A 21,084-nucleotide genomic window follows, 5' to 3' on the forward strand; every position below is an offset into this window, starting at 1 on the left:
TGTCCCTGCTGTTGCTCTGTCATACTGAAACTACAGACGAGCTGAGAAAGCCAGTTGAAAGTGTTGTTGCAGGACTCAGTCACTGTTATATTTCTAGTCACATTAATAAGCTGCTGTTTACTGTTAACAACAACAACAACAAAAAAAACACAAGACAAACATCAACATTTACCCAGTAGAGAAAAGTAAAGATCTGTTTCTGGGAGTAGAAACCAACAGGAACCTGGTTCTGATTATAGACAACACACACACACACACACACACACACACACACACACACACACACACACACATACACACACACCTCTAAATGCCTCTCAGGCTGAGTCACCTGGACACCCCTCACCTGTTGGACACACCCCTAATAACTTAAGAGTACTGGAAAATACTTTGGGTGTGTGTGTATATGTGTATATGAGTGTGAGTGTGTGTGAGATCTTCTCTGAGTGGAGGCAGTAAAACACTTATCAGATCATATTTAACTCCAGAATCGACAGTCGTTCGTTCGTTTGTGATCTCGTTAAAATCAGCATCCCTGAACACAAATGACTCATTTCATAGAGTTTATGGGTCATAAAGTTCATAAATGTTCTCGTTTTGTCTCATGATGAAAAACAAACTGGAAACGTTTAGTAGGAAATAACGAGACTTTCATTGATCAACATTTCAGCTGTAAAGTTGGAGAAACAACAACACGACTTCACTCTCACTCATCTGGTTTCCTCATGACTCGTTGTTACAGTTCAATGTTTTATCTGTACAAAGTTCTCTGTGTTTGATGAATGAGGCCCAGAGTTCAGGTTATTAAACAGATGTTTTAGCGCCTCCCACAGGACGACTGATGCAGCTTTAAGAAAATATGGAAAACAGCTGCTTCGTTTTACAGATTTTCTTTCTGCAGCGCTGAAGATACAGGCCACAGAAGGACTAACACTCACTGGGCAATTTGGCCCGAATTAAAATGAAAGCAGTTTTTTTTAAAGTCAGACATTCTCCTTGAAAGATTACAGAAATATTTTAGTGTGTAACATTTCAGAATATAGAAAATAATGAGACTGAAAGAAACTGCTTGAAATAAGTATAAAAGTACCTGAAGACAAACCCATGTCCACTGGGTGGAAATAAAATGTCCAAAGAGAAAAGTTAAAGGTGATTAATGCCGATCAGACTCAGATCATGAGTCTGAAAAGTTTCTGAAAGTTTTCAGCCTCTGTCTGAAGTTTAAAGTTGTTCGTTCTGATTTCTTTCACAGGATTTCAGCTTTAATAATCATGTTGTCTTCATGTCCCAGAGACACAATGTTCAAACTCTATACACTTATGATAATATGATTAAAACTCTGTCTCTGTCTTTGTCTCTCTGTAGAACAAGTATCCAGCCGTCGTGTCTCTTCCTGGAGGCTGCAGGTCAGAGGTCATGACCCTGAATCATCCTGAGCTTCCTGGGTAAATAATCATCTGTATATACACAGTGTAAATCAGTCATATGTTATATTTGAAATGTTATCTGCCCTTTGGTACAGTTTACAATCGGTTTTATGTTTTATTCTTGAAAGATGACAAGACAGTGGTCTGCATCTCCATCCCACCTGTAAAACCTGATGCAGAAAAAACTGGCACTTTGTTCACATTTTTTTTACTATATCTATAAATTTGCCTTTTAATTATCCTTTATTCTCACCCATTTCTTTTTTTGAAGTAATCTGAATCGAGGGTCTAAGGGCAGAGGGTGTTGTATTTGCTGTGCAAACTAAAACACCCTGAGACAAATTTGTGATTGTGGGCTGTAAAATTAAAAAGACAAAAAAAAATTATTATGATAATAAAATGATCTTGGCCTGACTCGGTCATCTGACCTTCCTCTGGCCGTGTTTTTGTTTTTAGCTGCGTCTTGTTCGTTCATTGGTCAGTTGACGTGTCCAGAGAAGGTGGAGTCGCTCCAAAAATCAACCTGCTGACAAAGATCCCAGAGAAAGGTGAGATGTTCACCTGGACAGAAACACTGCAGTCTGGCACTGACACACACACAGTTTACTGTGATGTAGGGTTGGGTTTAGAAGTCGTGCACACAGTAAAGTCAGTGGTTCTTCAATGTCAAAAACAAAACAAAAAAACTTTTAATTCATTAATCCCTGATTTCATTTAGTTTTGACTGAGACCTGATAACTGGTAAGGAATAAATACATTTATTAATATTTGTATCTTTACTAAAAATCAAATCAAATCAAATGTTTGACTAATGCTTAATGGTTTGTTTATAGGAAAACATGAGGATCTGAAACCGACACATTTCATTTTCGTTTTTGTTTGAAAAATTATCAAAACAATCAAATCAATCATCAAAACAGCTGCCTAATCTAATTATTGACTGAAGCTTTAGGAACAGTTGTTCAAAATTAATTACCGGTAACTGGAAATATAAACAAGCCGAACACCAGCTGTTTTCCCTCTAATTTGTGCCAAATATCCTAATTAATTTTTGGTTCTTTCCAAGAAACGTATTGTAAATTATTAAAAGTTTTATGTCATCAAACTATGACAAACAGTCTCCGGAGAGTTTAATCTGCTCAGCAGAAAATGATGCAGGTGATTTGATGGTCTGATATTTGTTCCTCTGTGTCTCTGCAGCGCTGCAGCTGTTTCCCTCGCAGACTGTAGGCGGCGCTGCTGAGGCCTTTCAGAGCCTGCTGAGGATTCTGGGACCTGAAGCCGCCTTGGAGTCGGTCATCAGGGCGGTCGGCCTCTCGCAGGACACGTAGCTCACATCGCACAGACCAGTTAAAATGTGACTGTACAGCTCATGAGCTATCTGATGTCATTATGACATTTTTCTTTAATCCTTCTCTATTCAGTTCTATGCAAATAAAAGTAAACAGGTCAGTAATCACACAGCTACGGTTTAGTCTCTTAGAAATCTTTATTCAATAGAAAGAGCACGACTGTGAGGGCTGTAACAGCAGAGCTCATTGGTCAAAATCTACAAAAATAAATAATTTAAATACAAAATGCCAGACAGCAGTGTCGCCTTTGTATTTTCAAATAGTTTTCTTCTCTCAGCTATTTACACACACGTAGTTATTAGGAGTCTGTAAGTATCACAGTGCTGTGATGTTTCCGCAGGCCGACGCTCAGGCAGCAGGTGGAGGCAGAGGCAGCCGACCAATCGGACTCCGGCTCACCTGTCGGAGCTTCGTGTCTCGGTGAGGACAGAGGTCTGGACAAAGTTTGGTTTTATTTCCTCGATATGACAAAAAGGTTTTCTGTGGCCTTAGTTTGTGTCGTGAATCTTGGTTTTTATTGACAATCGTTCAAAAACCCACAAGGTCGTTTACCAACACAAGAGATTTATAGAATCTTTGAAGGTTTTGTTTTTTTTAATCTGGATGAAAGACTCTGTTGTTCTGGTGCTTTTGAAAATAACACACAGTCATTATCAGAGTGAAAATGTAGATGTTCAAACTTTCCTCTGAGCAGCTCCAGGACTTCTCATCCATGTTGACACTTCACTCTTGACCTCAGGCCGAGCAGCTGACAAAACATCTCCACCCAGTCTCCAGTCACGCGCTCTGCCTGAGGATTTCCACCTCCTGACGAGGTCATCAGCAGCTTTAGTTTGAGATTTGTTTAGTTACAGCTGTTAAATCGACACAGATGAAGAAGTCCAGGAGGAGCTCAGAGGAACAGAGAGCTTGATATTTACATTTCAGCAGTAGAGTTTCAGAAAACGTGAATCTTCACAGATCCAGAATGAATTCATCCAGATTGCTGGAGGAGTCTCGGTAAATGTTGGAGACACTAACAGAACCGTTGTTTACGTGTTGATAAACAACCTTCTGGGTTTTTCAAAGATTGTCTGTGATTCGTCTTTACGAAAAACGGATGTGTGAAACACGTTTATGTCATGTGGGATGTTACTGTGATGGATGAAAACACACCTGCACAGCTTTCTTGTAGAGCTGCAACATTTAATCGATTAGTCGACTGACAGCAACTATTTTGATAATCAATTAAACGTTTTTGACATTTTTTTTTAAACAAAAAAAAAAAAAAGAGTCTCACGTCTGATTTGATGTTTTTCTTTGTCACATTATAGAAAACTGAATTATGTTTGGGTTTTGGACTTTTGATCAAATACAACAAGCAATCACCTGCTTTTTTGAGACTTTATAGACAAAATGATTAATCAGTAATAAAAATAATCTCCAGTTGCAGCCCTACTATCTTTTTTGTGATGCTTTTTTTTCGTTCTACGTGGACAAAACAACGTTTCAACCTGAGTAAAGAAAGTTTGTGGCGGAAACATCGTCGTGTCCATGTGGAGTAAAAGTAAAATTTGTAACGAGACAGATTATTCAGATTATTGTTCCCAGCAAAGAACTGAACAGTTTACAAACCTAGAAACTTTGCTCCGATCTGCTCTACAGAATATTACAGTACTACCTTAAAGAGAAAAGAAAATAAATACAGGTGCCTAATCACCTGTCGTTAAAGACAAATAAAGGCTACGTTAGTTGTAATGTTAATGCACAGTATTTTTTACTCTCACTCGACCGGCTCTGCAGTGAAACCTCCATTTCTACCTGACATGACATAAACGCAGCTTCAGCTCTGTGGATCAAACGTAAGAGAGAAAACACGAGACACAAACTGTAGCTGCGTTTTCTCACAAAAAGAAAAAATAAAAATAAATCAGGATTTGGCTTTTTTTTACAGTAAAGACACACAGAGACAAGTTTCAGAATCAGTCGAACGACTGCTGTTTAAATGCGTCCAGACCTCGACCGTCTCACTCAGAGACCCCACCCGCCTCCCTCTGACTCCCATGAGCCTCTGGTGCCTCGTCGTGCTGCCTGTCGCGTCTTCATTTCAACAGCTGGAGCGATCAGTCAGTGGTTGGTTCAGTTCACTGCCGCTCACTGTCCAGCCTTTCACTCCCGCCTCAAAAATTCTGATTGAATCTCTCAATTTAAACCTTTGAAGCGTTTGGATTTGACCAAATCACTCACGTTACCGTGACGTCGACCTGCAGCAGCAGTCGTTCAACATCAGCTGACAGGTTTCCCAGAGAAGGAGCCTGATGTTGGGAGAGTGAGAAGGGTTTTCCGTCTGAAGTGTTAGTCTTGTAGTGTGATTTGTTTTCAGGCGTTTGATTGGCTGATGGAGGTCGTGGAGGCTGGAGAGCAAAGAACAGTTCAACTGAAGTCAAGTGTTACCAGTTTATCTGAAGCCTCTGTGAAGCGCTGCTGGTTTAAGAGGACGACGAGATCACAGGTTACAAGTTTGTACCTGACGATGAGGAGACCTGCGACACTCTGGACCTGAAAAGACTCAAGTCCGCAAAAAGGCCGTCAACACTCGTCTGCCGATGGAGACAAACCGCTGTAGCCTCAACTCCAGGTGACGTCGCCGTCCTCCGAAACCTCCCAGCGCCCACAAACACATTGCTGAACTTCGGTTCGGATCGTCAGGAGTTCGAGGTACTGAGAGTTCACGGCTGCGTCCACAGCGGCTCCGAAACTGACCCGATGTCAGCCCGAACAGAGACGAGCCGCCTCAAATCTCAGCTGTGAACGCAGCCTGTAACAAAGTGAGTTTTGTCAACACACACGTGCACACACACCACCGTCTTTGTTGTCATCCACCACCACCGTTTACTCCCACCACAACATTTAGGCACATGGACAAACACAACACACACACACAACAAGCCACTTATGGCACGAAAACCAGCAGAGCAGCAGCACAGAAGCTCAGCCTTTCTGAAGAGGACCGCTCTCTGTTACCCAGCAGCCCTTGCTCTGGTGGGTCAGACAGACTGGACATGCTGATGTCTGGTTAGGAGACAGAAGCCGTCCCTGTTCTGTTTGTCATCTCTCTCACATTACAGTTTCACCTGCTTCACATTCAGATCCTCTGCTCTGTAAACGTACGGCGCGTCGCCACGGTCGCTGCGACAACGCGTCTCTGACCGTGTGACATCACTGATCAAAGCCGAGTCTGGCATCAAAACCACAAGCTCACTCTTCAGTCTGTGGTTTCGAAGCGAAACGTCACCGTACCTTTACAGAGCCACGTGTCACGACGTTAGTCAGCGAGGGAGCGTTAGACAACTACTGAAACGCCACTGTGTTCCAGCCTCTAACAGAGACGGCTGAATCTGATTCTGACGACAGGTAGAGTTAAAATAATGGACTTCCTTCAACACGAGGAAGAGAGACGCCGGGGGGACACAAAGGTTCATGCTTTACGAGAGCTGCTTCATCAGAGGTCTCAGCTTAAAGGGTCAGTTTACTCAGGTTACTAAAACGTACACACAGCGGTAGAAGTTTGTTAGTTACACCTTGTGTTGTTTTACACAGAGATGTGTTCCTGTTATTTAACCTTCACTGCTTTAAACTGTGTGCAGGAAATAACAGAAACACATCTCAGTATAACTGAATCAGCACCTCTCTGACAGCTGTCGACAGAGTGTGTGTTCAGGATTGGAGTATACAGGTGTACCTAATAAAGTGGCCAGTGAGTCTGTTTTCTCTCTTCCCTCTGGTGGTGGTGACCAGCAACCTCTCTTTTCAGAAACCTGTGTTCACTGAAACTATTTTCTGCCCAAGAAATAGTTTATCTGGATTTACAGCAACACCGTTTCTGAAAAGATGTTGCTGCTGAAAATGAAATTCAGCGAATCTCACAAACTAAACTAAAATAAAATAAAATAAAACCAAAACTATCGGACTGGAGAGATTTCACGAGTTGGAAGAGAGAAACCTGTATTTGGTTAAACTGACCCTTTAATCGTTACAGTCTCGAGTTGACTGATGTGAAACCGGAACTGAAAACCTCTGACATCGAATAAAGGCAAAGAAAATTATAGGTACAAGAAACATCTCAACTGCTCCACCCACCCAGCTGAGACTGTTCAGCCATCAGATCCGCCATGTTAGTTTCACCCCTCCTCTGTATCTGAAGCTATGGTCACTAGGGCTTCTGTTGCCATGGTGATGCTTCAGCCAAAAACCTGGACATGACATCATACGTACATCCCAGCCCAGACAACTGTTTTTGTTTGTTTTTTCCTTTGTCAGCAGCGTTGCCGTGGAGAATGAGAAGAATCAGGGACTGTTGCCACGACAACTGCATCAGTCCTCATCAAGAGGTTAAAGGACAGGTTCACAATTTTTAAAGTCCGTCTTAAAGCAATACTCTGGTGTCCACATGAACACGGACACATGACAGCGTTTTTCCTGCTGTAATCATTCATCCTGTTCTTAAAGGCCTTTAGGAGATCTGGTCTCGGTGTGGGAGAAGAGACTTTAACTTTAGAAGATACCACCTTTAGTTTTCAAACTCAGACTGCTGAGGCCTCATTAACATCAGATGAAAACTGTGGAGTGTACTGTGGGTTTTCTTCACTCATCGCTTACATTAAAAGTGCGTTAGGAAGAGATGTTTACAGCAAGAAGAACCTGTTGCAATGAACATCCGGACTGTTGTTCTAAGACAAGAACTGACTGTGAACCTGTTCTTCAATCTCAGCTTTTGTCACCAAAGGAAAGAACAAAACTGTCAACGTTGGGATTCACCTACGGACAGGAGCGAGAAAGTCGGGCCGCCACAACAACGCAAAAGCTCTAGAATCAGTAACAAAAATGATCTGGAAGTCGTTTACATGTCATGTGATTTAGTGGTGACTTCCTGGAGATTTAATGTTAGCTGAGCAGCAGCAGCAGCAGGAATCAGAGTGATACCTGTCAACATGAGCTGAGTGAGGAGGAGAAAGTGCTGCAGTGGAAAAAACAGCTGTGGTCTGAAGTGATTCTAGACCTCTGGGATCAACATGGCGTCTCTCCTCTCGGTTTGAGGCATCAGCGTGGCGTCGGTTAGTTCTCGTCGTCAGGGTCGCCCGGGTCTGCCTGGGCTTTCACACTGGGTGGAAGAGAAGCGTGCAGTCCTCTCTCTCTGCGGCCGTAAAGATGCTTGGGAGCGGTGCCAGGGAGCCCTTTGGCAAGGTACCACCAGTTCTCAAGTAGCAGGAGACGATCCTCTGGTCCAGGCGCAGTTGGCGGGGGATGCTGTCGAACGGCTTTGGGTCCAGATCCAAGATGGAGACCAAGTAGGAGAAAGCAAGAGGTCTGGACAGGATGTCTCTGAGCCGCCTCTGACTGGAGAGACTGCAGGAGGAGGAGAGGAGAAAGGTTAATTAACAGGAAGAAGAGTGTCTCTGACTTTAAACATGTGGAGCTGTTGTCTGGCTCCACCTGCTGGATTTCATCAGGTACAACATGATGAACCATTAACCCCAGTACATGCTGCTCTCACCTCAATTAATAGCCAATTAGTCAACTGACAGAAAATAATTACCTTGACAATAACGAGTTTCAGCTTCTCAGTTATGAGACTTTGCTGTTTGTCTTATGTGATAATAAACATAAAATCTTTGAACCACTGGTTGGACAAAACAACTCAGGCTCCGGGTAATTGTGATCGACATTTTGTAAAGAAATCAATTACTTGAGAAAATTGGAATTGAAAATAATCATTAGCTGCAGCCTGCATCCAAAGGACATGACTCATAAAGGAGTGTCCTTCAGAGGACTTGAGACCAGACTCAACTAGGAATTTGTCCTCAAATTGCCAATAAATAGTGACTGGGGACCAGATCTATGACAGCAGGCTAAAGGTGTCACAGCTAATAAATGTCCACATATAACCTGCGATGGGCTGTAAAACCATGTAAATATGTCCAGGCTGTGGACAAGAACAGAGTTGTTAGTTAAAACTTTCCATTATTTTTGTGTTTTTAAATCAACAAAGAAAATGAAAAATGCTCCAAAAGAAATGCAGGACTCAAATTTTAAAAAAATCTGTTCTGCAAATGTTCTTACATGAGATCAGGTCCATGTGCTTGTCAGGCTTTGAGGACACTGGACATAAACAAAGCTCTTTTTCGTTTACAGAAAACCTCCACGGGGCACCGTTAAGTCTCTGGCAGTTAATGAGACTCTTCCTTCCGAGTGATCAACATCAAAGGCTAAACTCTTACCCTTCGTCCTCCTCCTCTTCCTCGGTGCTGGGCACCAGGGCCACCATGATGGAGCAGTCCTTGGCTGTCATGGCGACGCGGTACTGATGAACCTGAAGTCAAAACATAGGGCAGTTAGACGCGCTGCTCGAGTTCAGAGGCCTCGTTTAATGACTGATTCATACATAAATAAATAGTTTAATTTCCCTTCTTGATAAATCAGTATTTTTCCCTCAGGTTTGTGGAATGGCTCCAAGTACTACACTTCCCATGAGCCTCTGCAGCCACAGCTATGGAGAAGTCTGATGTTACAACCAGAGATGTAACATCAGACTATAAGGGTATGTATAGGTCCCTGTCTTTGCACCACAGCTGCTGAACTGAAAACCACACACTTCTGCTTTTCAGGTGAAGCTGTTTTGGACACAGCCTTTGTTTTACTTTCAGTGATGCTGATTTTTTTTTTTCTCAGCTAAGTTTTTCCGTCCAAGTCACAGATTTACTGTTTCTATCTGTGCAAATAATTTTAGGATCCTCGTGTCACTGCTGCAGCTGTCCACACAGTTGTTCTATCACGTTTGCGTCTCTGTGCCTTTAGCTTCACTAGCTCTTACACTCTGCACTTTGTCATGTTTTTCATCAGCTTTTCCACCTCAGCTGGGAGGAAAAGTTTCCACTGCGTTTTTATTTTTGTTTTTCTCGCACAAATAGTAAATGTGCTTTCAGACAGGTGGATGGAACCCCACCTAGTGAAAATTTTAAAGCAGCCTAACCTTGGCCACAGCGTACTCCACAGAGCCGTCGTCCTCGGGCGGACATTTCTGCAGCTTCTCCAGGAAGGCCTCGTTGTACGGCCCATCTATCTGAAGACGGGTTCTGACACAGACACGGACAGGAAGTGATGTCAGAGAGCAGGTGATTAGTGGGGTCAGTGTACACAGTTTTCCTCTGGTGCTTGTTACCTCTCCTTGGGGAAGTTCTGCAGGTGTTGCTCCACTCGGCGGTACAAAGGATGAAGTCCTTCGATGTCCAACGTGTCTAACATCTGGGTCTGAAGGATGCTGAACAGAACACTGTCTCTGGGTAAACCCTGAGAGCCTGCACAGACACAGACAGACAGACAGGTGTTCAGGGATCATATTTTCTGTTCTCACCAAACAGTTTCAGGTCAGAGTTCTGAACGTTTAGATCAAAAAGAGAATTAAACGTCTCGCTCAGCATCAGAAACAAGCACAAACACTTAAGTCAGGTTTTCAGTTTCACACATTTACATAATCAGATTCAGATGTCATGAGCTAAATGTTTGTGCTGAAAAGACACAAATGCTTCTTTCAACCACAAACATTTCAGCAGGAGGCTGCAGCACAAAAAAAACCTTTGTAAGAGCGGAAAGGGACAAACAAGCTGCACATAGATCTGTTAGACTGGTAAACAGTTTGTTAGAATTCACACCAGAAAAAAAAGTGATGTGAGCGAGGGCGAAGACGGAGAAAAGGAAGCAGGAACTAAACCTGAATCAAATACAGAATTATTCAGTTAACAAACCAAGAAAATCAGCAAATTAGAGAATTTGGATTTTTTTTTTTTTTTTTTTTTTTTGGAAAGCAGTTATATAGATCTATATAAGTCTATTCATGTTTAATTTAGTGTCATCCTGATTGTCCACATTGTACAGACAACACCTACTGCACGTCTATCCTGGATGAGGGATCCCTCCTCTTACTAAGGTTTTTTTCCTTGTCCTATTTTAGGTTCTAAGGACAGAGCGTGTGCCGCACAGACTGTAAAACCGTCTTCCAGATCCTTTCAGCTGCAGCCGAGCAGAGTTTAAAACAGTTAAATTATCAGGTGAGTGGACAGGTGAGTGAAACCTGGCTGGACACACAGAAGTGAAGCAGACAGGTGAACAGGCAGGTGCCTACCATGGCGAATCCTCTCCTTGTTGAAAAGACTGGCTTCACAGAAGCTCCGCCCTTCTCCTTGTCTGTCCGTCACCACCCCTTCATCTCCTCCTCCACTACACAGCAGGGCGTTCACCAGGACCTACAGACAGAGAGTCAGTGACCGAAGCTGATTAGGAACCCCCAGTATTTGGACCAAGTAACTTAAACGCTGTTTATAATTTAACTTAAAAATATATAACTTGCATAAATACAACACGAGATCTTAAGGATTAAGATTCAGTAAATTTCTGTCGAAGCAGCTAGTAACTATCTCAGAGTCCAGCTGATAAATATCCATCTTTAAACCTGCTGTGAGTTTCTCACCACACATCTCTGAGCGGTTTTACTCTGACATTTCAAAAACACCTGTTCATCCCTGAAACTGCAACACGAGCTGAATCTGATGAATTGATGGCGATAACTGACACTGCTATAGATACGTTTTTTGTTTACTGCCGAGCTCCACAACACCGTCACACGATCATGTACTTATTTTTGATCGTTGTGTTGTGGATTTACCTGGATGAAGTCGTTGAGGACAGCTTTGCTGGTCATGTGACTGTTGATTCTGTTGTTTCCGTACATGAAGTACGGTCTGAGATGATGCAGCAGAGAGTTCAGGTCCATCGAGTCGTCACTGCCCTCTTTACTGCTGTAAATACACTGACCGCCCTTTAAAAAAAAACAAAAAACAAAAACATTATTTCTCAGTCTCTAAATCCATCCTATGTTTGTCAATTTCTTTGCGGTCTGTCACTTTGAATTACATTTTATTTCTTTGAGAGGTGCTATATATATGTAAAGTTTAGTCGGTTCTTACTTTTTCAGTGCGTTTTGAAAATGACATCAGCACACTGTAACGTGAGCAGAGTGGAGCGCCCTGAGTTGACACTTCCTGCTCATGACAGTCCGTAAATTTTTTCTCTTGTTGCTTTTGATTGATTGATGAATCAATTGTTCAGAGAAAACTGTCAAACTATTTCAACTATTCTCTGAGCAAAAACCAGCAATTACCACACTGATGTTTACGCTTGTTAAAAAAAAAAAAAGAAAAGGAAAAACACTGTGTAACTTGAAGAGGAGGTTTCGGTGCCCTAGGCAAAACCTTTCACTGGAAACAGGTTTTGCTTGCTGTAATCGCTCTTCCTGTCCATACTGGCTACTTAACAGGTCCCTTCCTGTAAGTGAAGGGGGACAAAATTCACAGTCCTCGCTCTGTGCACAAATGTGCTCTTGTGTGTCTCACCTTGAAGATTTTGAAGTTGTTCTGAGGTTCTTCTATCAGGTGCCTGATGGCAAAGTGCATTCTCTGTCTGTTCCTGAGACAGAGAGAAAACAGGGAACATTCAGCAGCAGAACAGTGAAACAGCTTTATCATCAGCAGATGAATCTTTCGGCTGTAGTTTTAATGTATTGGACTGAATTATCCTGAGAGGTCTTTCTAATGTTGTGTCCACTCGTTTATTGTCTCAAGCAGCTACTTTCATTCTTAAGTTGCCGTTTTCCTCATTGTGTTTTGATGTTCCTGTGAGTCTCACTTGTATTAAATGCAGTAGTGTTGGTAACAATAGTCGCTGCAGTAATCTCACCCTGAGAACAGGTCCAGAGGACAGTACAGACTGCGTCTCTTCCACTTCCCATTGGCCACCTGAGGAAATGTCAAAGAGACATAAGTAATAAAGTGATAGAAACAACAACAAAAAAAAGTTGTTGAAAGAGAAGACCCTTCACTCTGTTGGATTTGTTGAAAGCCTCTTCCCCCACAAATGATCTGTGATCGAGTACAGACGTTGTTGTTGTTGTTACCTTGTAGTGCTGGTGCATGCAGAAGCGACACACTTTGGTCTTTATGTCTTTGCTGACATGTTTGGAGGACGGCAGGAAGCCACATTTAGGCTGGAAACAAAACACACGCACACACAGTCACACTCATGTGATTCCTTGTTTTAGCTCAGTATTTCTGGGTGATGACATTCACAGGGAAAGATTTCTGAGACTGTGGCAGAGGAAGAACATCATCTTTAAACAAATGCAAGATGTGGAACCAAAATCAGGTTAAAAACTAATTCTAATGTTTAAAAATAAGGTGTGTGTGTGTGTACCTTGATCTCGATGCAGAGTGGAGGAGTGTGTGTTGGCTGGTGGAGGGTTGGAGATGTCAGGTTGGGCAGACAGAGAGCACAGCCGCTGTAGATGTCCATCACCTTATCACAGCGCCACACTGACACACACACACACACACACACAATTAGAGAACATTTTCAGGATGTCTGCTGAGTAAGGATGGTGAGTTTACTTTCCGTTTGGATCGATAAATGCAGTTTTTGCACCTTTTGTGTTTGCTGACCATCTGCAGACCTGTGTCTGCCATTAATCTTCGTTTAGTTCCACTTTTGTATTTTTGGATTGTTTTTATGTGTGTGCAGGAATTATTGGTGTATAATTCTGTTTATAAACTTCCTTTCCTTGCTTTCCTTGAATTGCCCCTTGAGGATCAAATAAAGTAAGTATATCATCTTAAAACCATCTTATAATAGTATCAGTTTCACATAGACTAAGAAATGATTCCTCCTAAACAGCACTAATGATTATATTCTCTAACAATTAACAAACAAATTATTTTCTTGATTGTTTTGTCCATAAATACATTTATTCATGAGTCTTGTTCCGTTCGACCAACTGTCCAAAATCCAAAGATATTCACTTTGCGATTTAGAGGTTTGGATGCTAGCTGTTTCCCCCTGCTTCCGGTCTTTGTGCTAAGTTAAGCTAAGCCACATCAACCCAGCTGCTGGCTGTAGTTTCTTATGCACCACACCAACAGGAGCGTGGTGTCAATCCTCTTATTTCATTCTTGGACAGAAAGCTAATAATCACATTTCCCAAAATGTCAAACTAAGCACTGAACAGATTTCAGTTCCAAATGCTTCCCACAGAAATGATTATAAACACTCTCACCTGGTCTTTGATGCTGAACCTTGATTGACAGCTGTCGTACAAACTCTAACGGCAGTTTGACCACTTCCTGTGGAGGAAACGAACTCGGTCAGTTTGTGAAGAGAACACGTCTGTACATCTGTCTTTGTTTCTGTTATCTGCTGCATGTAAAGCACTGTGATGTGGGAAGTGTGTCATCACCAGTTTATTATGGGAGTGATAACGTCGAGCTGACTGCTGTAACTGAGCCAGCAGCTCCAGTAAAAAAAAAAAAAAAAAAAAACCCTATCACTCCACTTATTGTACAGACACTAACAGTCATTTAAAACAATTAAAACTATTTACTGTCACATGCCTGCAAACAGACCACATAGAAATGTGGGTGATGCTCTAAAATTCAGCTGAATTTAATTTAGAATTAAATCTAAAATAAGACACATTCTGACTCGGAGCATGTTGTTCATGTGCTAAAACCCTCCGGGCTTCGAAACTGTAACTCATTGTTTGTGGGAATTTGTGACGCTAGAAAACTGTCACCCAGCTCTGAGTGGATTATACCTTCCAGCTGGATCACACTTTGCTTAAAAAAAAAATAACTGTTGCACAGTTTATTGTTTTTTTTTTAAGCGCTACCAGAATTTTACCAACAACCCCTATTATTTTTGACAGTGGGGGTAAAATAAGTCCACCAAAAATGTCTTAAATGGTTTTGTTCCAGGTTTCACAAATAATTTTGGCTGGGACACTAGAATCTATAACAGCGCCATCAGTCCTGTACTCACTCAGGGTTTATCAGTGACTAAGCAAAGCTGGGTCAATTCTGCCATGGTGCCAGATCCTTTCTGAAGCTCATCATCTTGTGACTATGACTCAAATGGAAAGGACGTGTTTCTGGAATTGAAACTAAGTGCAACACACCGGCCGTCACAGAGGGCTGAATCAGAATCTGAATTTCTGACTCTGACTCAACAGTTTAGGCCAAATATTTGACTTCTCCACACTTCTGCATTTTATTTTGTCATGTGTTTGCGATTCCTGCTTTTTTTTCCCCCCTAACCTGTAGATATTGTTTCACTTTCAGATTCGCTCAGTTTCATTGTGAATACAAATGATGCTTCCAATGCTGTTGTCCTGCCTTGGTCTATGCACAATGAGCCCTACAAGGTAAGTTAGCCTGCCGACCAGACCACACCCATGATAACACCCCCCAAACCTCCAACTGAACTACAGTGGAGCACTATTTTTCATGTTTTGCTAGATAAAACTTGGATAAAGACCAACGTGATAAATGATGTAAAAAAAAAAAAAAAAAAAAAACTGAATGAAAGCAAACACTGGCTCACCCCGCTGTGGATGAACTTCTCTCCCAGCAGGCTGCTCATCACGTAGGAGCTGAAGTCAACAATGTTCTGGATCTGCCTGAATGCCTGCTCTGCTGTCTGGAGGACAAACGGACAGAAACACAGACATGCAGGTAAACACACAGGTAAACAACAGATTACAACCTGCTCTGTCAACATTTGATAACACATGTTGACAGAGCAATGGAGCTACTTTTCCACTGCGTCCACTAAAACAGAAACATGTGATTCTGGATGAATTGCCTCACAGAGCTGATCTCCATTCGACCCTGTTCCCTCTGAGCACTGTTCCAGACCTCAACCACAATCTGTGATATCTGGAGCGATAAACAGATCTGCTGCTGTGCTCACTGACAGACAGTCAAACACTCAGGGCTTTGTAGGCAGGATTGAGAATATAGCCGCCATCTTCCGACATAATGAGCTCACTTCCTCGCTACGTTCGCGGAAAAGAGCAAAAGACAAATGGCCACAATACAAAAAGTGTGCATGAGATGATAATCTTTATTTATAGAGAACTCCTCTAAACCCAGCTTACAAGCTGATTCACAGAGAGACGCAGCTGTTCAGGTTGTATCTCTGAGCTATTTTAGCCTTTGTTACCTGTAAATGTTGAAAGATAAACCTCACGAGATTCAAATAAGGGATTCAAAAAGATTTAGACTCCAGACGTGGATTTGAATCTGGATTTGAATTCAGTTAAATGCTATTTCACTCTAAAGAAAACTCTAGGTTTTCCAATCATCCTCGACCTCATGCACATGAAAGAGTTGATGACGACCTAATAGTGTGATCTTGACCTAAACTCCGGGTCCTGTGGTGGTAAAATGTTCTTGCTACCAGTCACCACAGGTGTCCCCGATTGAACCCATGTGTTTTTTGTCCACGTGGGGAAATGGTGACTCAATTCCGCACAGCTGACTGGTGAGGAGGTGGTGCTTTCATATGTTTTGAACAAAAAAAAAAAACAGTTCCCCGTGCCAACAGTTACCATGGCAACAACTCTCAGCTGCCAGTTTATTAGGTACACCCAAGGCAGTCTAATACAACGGCCCTGCAACAAATTCTCCCTTCATGACGGTCAGAAAGTTCAGTTTTTTGCTGAAAATGTTTTAGAGAGGCATCGATGATTCAACTCTGTGGTCTACCCCCATTGATACAAATGTGAGAAATGTGTGTGTGTGAGAAAAATCCAGGGTCACATCCAAAGTTAGGGGATTAATACTGCTTTGTGAAATGGGCCCTGGATCTCTCAAACCTGTTTTCCTGATGTATCCACTCATTTAAAAACAAACCTTTAACTGCATCAGAAAAAAAATTAACAATTCAGATTTAGCTGTTGGCTACAGTTAGTGCTGGCATCACAAGTCCTGTCAATCAAATTCAGAGAGATAACAGCTGATGAGCGGACAGTAAATTTGAATTTTGAAGGATGGGCGAGGCTACAGTTTGGTTTACATTTGGATCAGGGCCTGTGCCTTCAGGCTTCTAATCTGACCAGGATGTAAGATCAACTGCTGACAATAAATTGAGTTCTAAGTAAATGGAGCCTTGTACTGCTGCACTCAGCCATTACACTAAATTAGTATTTCTACTGCAGCCCTGCTAAAAGATATGAACCAGAACTGAAACCACCTACAGTTCCCCTAGGGGATGAGTAAAGTATCTGTCTGTCTGTCTGTCTTCTCCTTTCAGTCATGGATCAGCCTGACAGACATCATCAGGATGATCGATAGTCCTTCTTTTAACTCATTCATCAAGTCAAACTTTTACATATATGAGCCTAGATTACTCACACCAAACCAGTTTAACACCATCACCTGTGTGTGTACACAGACACTGCACTGGAACACCTTGAAGCCACAAGACTGTTTTAAGTCAACGTTTTATCTGATATGGTAAGTTGTTGTTTGATGATTTGACAAAGGCACAGGTATATACATGTGGGCTTTTTTTTTTTTAACCTGTAGCATGATTTTAGCTTTTCAGTCAACATTGAACCCAAATCAATTCTGACCATTGACAATTCAGATAAAGTTTTGCTCAAACAAAATGGCTGCATCCACAAAAATGTTGACAAAAAAACACAAAGAAATGCAGCTTAGCCTTGTAAAAGTTTGACAGCAGCCATGTGGGAAACCAGGCTGCTGAACTGCTCAATTTGCAGAACTAAAATTCCCAATTCTAAAATTAATGGGAGCCAAAGACAGCCTTAATCTGTGTGCATCCACCGTATACCTGCGTTTTAAAGAAAGAATTAAAATTGCAAATATGATAATTAATTCAAAAATATGAACATGTTTGGGATCAAGATGTTTTTACTGAGAAGTAATGTGGACCAGGCTTTAGCATTAAAAACCCACAGAGAGACTCGTGCTTACCTGTGGTGGGTTTTCGGAGTCCTCTGCTGGATACTTGAGCAGACGTAAAACTCTGGAAAGCTGCAAGAACAAAAGAGAAGCTCAGGTGAGATCAGTGGAGCTTCATTAAAACACAGGACAGGCTTGGAGTCACACCCGAACAACTGAAAAGGGTCAGTCCAAGAACATCTCCAGCAGAGTCTTCAGGTGATTTGAAAATACTGATAGTTTTCCCACAGTCCATCAGGAACAGTAAATCCATCCTGCAAGGTCTGGAGCAAGTCAGGGAAAACCTGGCTGAAAACATGTGTGTCAGACTGCAAGTTAGGACACATGTCTCTGTCAGAAGAACATTCAAACATGATATACTGTAGTAACAGTTACAATACACAACAATAACAATGTCTGACAGCACTAGGGTGGGTAGGAAGTCAAAAAAACATCCATACACCTGAGAATATCTTGACAGAACGGATCTCAGGAGATTTTAGCAGTCAGTATTAATGTGCCCACGTGAAACCAGATCAGCTCAGAAAAATCAGGTTGCACAGGAAACCAGACGAAGTAACCACATGCAGTTACATGGTTACTATAAAAATCCACACTTCTACGTTGTCTGTGTTTTAAGAGCAATCAAAAGTGCTGGGGTGGAAAGTGACTTAATTTGGTCTTTTAGAGGAAATGCAGTTTCAGTTTTAGTCAGGCAGACTTAAATTAGTTTTGAATAAGAGGATGTAAATTTACATGTAAAGATCACTCCTTTTATCCTGTAACTCTCCTGTCACAGTGATACTTTCCCTGTTTAGTGGCTTTGTCCTGCACAAGCACCAGATGTAAATACTGATTAGAAACCAGATCAGATGTATACACAGACAAGAAATCAGAACTTTAATTACAGAAACTGGATTTCTAGTTTCTCGTGAGGCAGGTTGATTAAGTGCCAGTAAATACACTGCGTGATTCAGGGACATGCACATTAATGACAATTTAAGCTAACTAACATTTGCCTGCATGTTTTACCATTATCGCCAAAGCCTGACTCCAGGGTTTGCTCAATCTCCCTCAACAGATGTGATTATGTAAGAGGGGAATGCGACAGAAAGTGCGACCAACTGTGAGAGACAGAGTATGACAAAGACACTTTACAGATAACCGTCTGTGAGTGTGTACTTAACTCCATTTATGATGTATCTATCATTATTATTGTTGTTGTTGTCCTATTTTGGTATTTTCCTTATGGAAATATGATTATGTCAGAAATGTTGTGGTATTTTTCCCTTTAATATGTCTCTGGTTGCATTAAGTTGTTGTGGTTAATGTTGCAAATCAATAATCAGGATTGATTGATGGCAGTACTTTTTCTGAAGAGTCACACCCTATGCTTTAATGTTGTTTGCAGTTGTTTTGCTATTCAATTTACAGATTTTTATTTGTAAAAAAAAAAAAAAAGTTATGATAAACATCACCAACAAAGCCCGACAGTTTCTGAGCTGGTTACAACACTGCTGATGTGATGCCATGCCCTCTTAACTTTACTCACGGATTGCTCAATAACAAAATGATCAGACCAGTCCCGTGAATCTGACTTTCCCACGATCGGTCGTACGGAGAGGGAGTGGGGAGGAGGGGAGGGGAGCTGTCAGTGAACGTACCACCCTGCCCAAGTAAGTCCCGGAGCTGCCAGCGCGGATTAACCTGTATGGAAGTTAACTCGGGGTAGGCTAGACCAGCAGCCGAGTACGATGTTTCTCTCGCCTGGATGGGAAACCTGGGAAAGCTGCTAACGGCTAGATTAGCTCCCCACTAGCCGGTGAGGAATTTAGCCCGCATGACTTAAAAAGACAAAAGTCACTTTGTGACTCTGAATGGACATTAATCTATATGTAACTTCCAATCATTTACGATGTCCTGTAGACGTTGTTGCTCCACTGTAACGATATTTTTCATTGGATGAACTAATCTGAGATCTTAGCTGCTCACTAGCAAAGCCGGCTAAGGTAGCAAACACAAGCTAACGGTAACGACGGTAAATAGAACACTGGCAGTTGACATTTTGGTTTTCTTCAACACAACTTCAGGTATTTAACACACCGTTTCCACTGGCAGCAGCACCGAACTAAAGTTTATTTAGCGTTAGAAAAACGTGAGGCGGACCGCGGGTGTCCTCCTGATTTCTGGATTAGCTTCACGTTAGCCTAGCCGACTCACCTGTACGTGGGAGACCACCAGACTCTTGTTTCCCTCTCCGTGATACTTCCAGTCGTTTTCATCCATTTTGTCCAGCTCCATCACGCCAGCGACGACAAATCAAGCTCCCGTTAACGACCAGACAGTAACACACAACGGGCACGTCGGCATGCAAGAACTCCAACTGGCACTTCTAGCATTAATTCAGAAGCCGTACTGTTCCGACCACCCCTTCTGGCCAGCCCCGGATGACAAAGTTACATAACAAAATACTACTTCCGATGATTACTTCAAATGAAAAGTCCCATTAAGCGGACACTCAAGCTGTTAAGAGTGAAAAATTTTTGGGAAAACAGATGTAATGAATTCAAGCAAATAAATACCAGTTCTGTTTTACTGAAAAAAATACCGAAAATTATTTCAAAAAGCTCTCCAGTGGATCCTGGATTTTTTATATCAGGGTTGTGCCCAGAATATCATACAAAAGGTTGTGGCTAGGTCCTTCATACTACTTTAATGTTACCTATGTTTAATGTTACCTTTCTATGCGAAAATTTCTTATATTTTCACAATTTTATAGTCTCTGTTGATTCTTAAACATTTAATTGTGGAGACAGATGACCTCATGAGTGATGACCTATTTTGATGAGGAAAGTCCTTGTGTTGAAAAAGTCATGGCATTACAAAGCAAACGAAAGAGAAAGCTAGGGGTGAAAAATCATTTAATACTTGGCTTTTTTTTTCTTACTAAAGATCAATGGGCTTAATCAATCAGAATAACTCAGCTGCCAAATATATCTTGTGATAACACCACGGGGGGGGGGGGGGGGGGGGGGGGGATTTTAGTTTTAGTGCTTTTATTTTGAAGTTTTATCCATTATTTTTCTTGTTAACTCCAACTAACTTGATTGGCTCTCTGATTGACAGGGTGGTGAACCGCTCCCCATTACACCGATCCATTGACGTCCCGCCCGCTCATCTGTGATTGGTCAGAACAGGTAAGACCCAGGATTGGACAGGTGGGGGTGGAGGGAGGGTGGAGGATGCTCTCATGGATTTTTGAGGACGTGACAGTTCAACTGAAGTGAGAGGATCCACAAGTGGAAACGGCCATAATGTCACGTGATTCATGATTAAGACCTGCACGTATATGAGGAAAAAGCTGAAGCTAATTTGTTCCAACTTCCTGTGAACAACTTGAGCGTTTCCATTTTATGCTTTTTTTTATCTTTATACTCCACTACAATTCAGAGGGAAATATATGTAATGTTTACTCCATTA

At 41.9% G+C, this 21,084-nt stretch overlaps 2 protein-coding genes across 5 annotated transcripts in view; one reads left to right on the top strand and one right to left on the bottom strand.

The window, feature by feature from the left end:
• Positions 1 to 2,908, top strand: part of LOC121179067 (centromere protein P) — a 77,017-nt gene extending 74,109 nt beyond the window's left edge. For all 4 annotated transcript variants that reach the window (XM_041033663.1, XM_041033665.1, XM_041033664.1 and 1 more), the window contains 3 exons: positions 1,366 to 1,445; positions 1,884 to 1,975; positions 2,628 to 2,908. In XM_041033663.1, coding sequence (XP_040889597.1) covers positions 1,366 to 1,445; positions 1,884 to 1,975; positions 2,628 to 2,758 — 303 coding nt within the window. In that variant the 3' untranslated portion in view covers positions 2,759 to 2,908. The remainder of the gene's footprint in view (positions 1 to 1,365; positions 1,446 to 1,883; positions 1,976 to 2,627) is intronic.
• Positions 2,903 to 20,021, bottom strand: ippk (inositol 1,3,4,5,6-pentakisphosphate 2-kinase). Its single transcript, XM_041033660.1, has 14 exons — positions 19,825 to 20,021; positions 17,638 to 17,697; positions 15,239 to 15,334; positions 13,917 to 13,983; positions 13,061 to 13,179; positions 12,765 to 12,854; positions 12,548 to 12,606; positions 12,205 to 12,277; positions 11,478 to 11,630; positions 10,938 to 11,058; positions 9,978 to 10,113; positions 9,789 to 9,891; positions 9,037 to 9,128; positions 2,903 to 8,164 (listed from the first exon to the last, which is right to left on the bottom strand). The coding sequence occupies exons 1-14, from the start codon at positions 19,903 to 19,905 to the stop codon at positions 7,915 to 7,917; spliced, it is 1,500 nt and encodes a 499-aa protein (XP_040889594.1). The 5' UTR covers positions 19,906 to 20,021; the 3' UTR covers positions 2,903 to 7,914.
• Positions 20,022 to 21,084: the final 1,063 nt, after the last annotated feature.

Source organism: Toxotes jaculatrix, chromosome 3, assembly GCF_017976425.1.
Source record: "Toxotes jaculatrix isolate fToxJac2 chromosome 3, fToxJac2.pri, whole genome shotgun sequence".
Lineage (NCBI taxonomy): Eukaryota > Metazoa > Chordata > Actinopteri > Toxotidae > Toxotes > Toxotes jaculatrix.

What these genes read in the sequence shown, in the direction of transcription:
- ippk (XM_041033660.1), bottom strand. Translation starts at nt 19,905, where the DNA reads ATGGAGCTGGACAAAATGGATGAAAACGACTGGAAGTATCACGGAGAG. An exon ending in AGAAGTTCATCCACAGCGGG is followed by an intron (nt 13,984 to 15,238) that starts GTGAGCCAGTGT and finishes TTTCCTCCACAG; the next exon opens with GAAGTGGTCAAACTGCCGTT. An exon ending in GAAGAGGAGGAGGACGAAGG is followed by an intron (nt 8,165 to 9,036) that starts GTAAGAGTTTAG and finishes CTCCTCCTGCAG; the next exon opens with TCTCTCCAGTCAGAGGCGGC.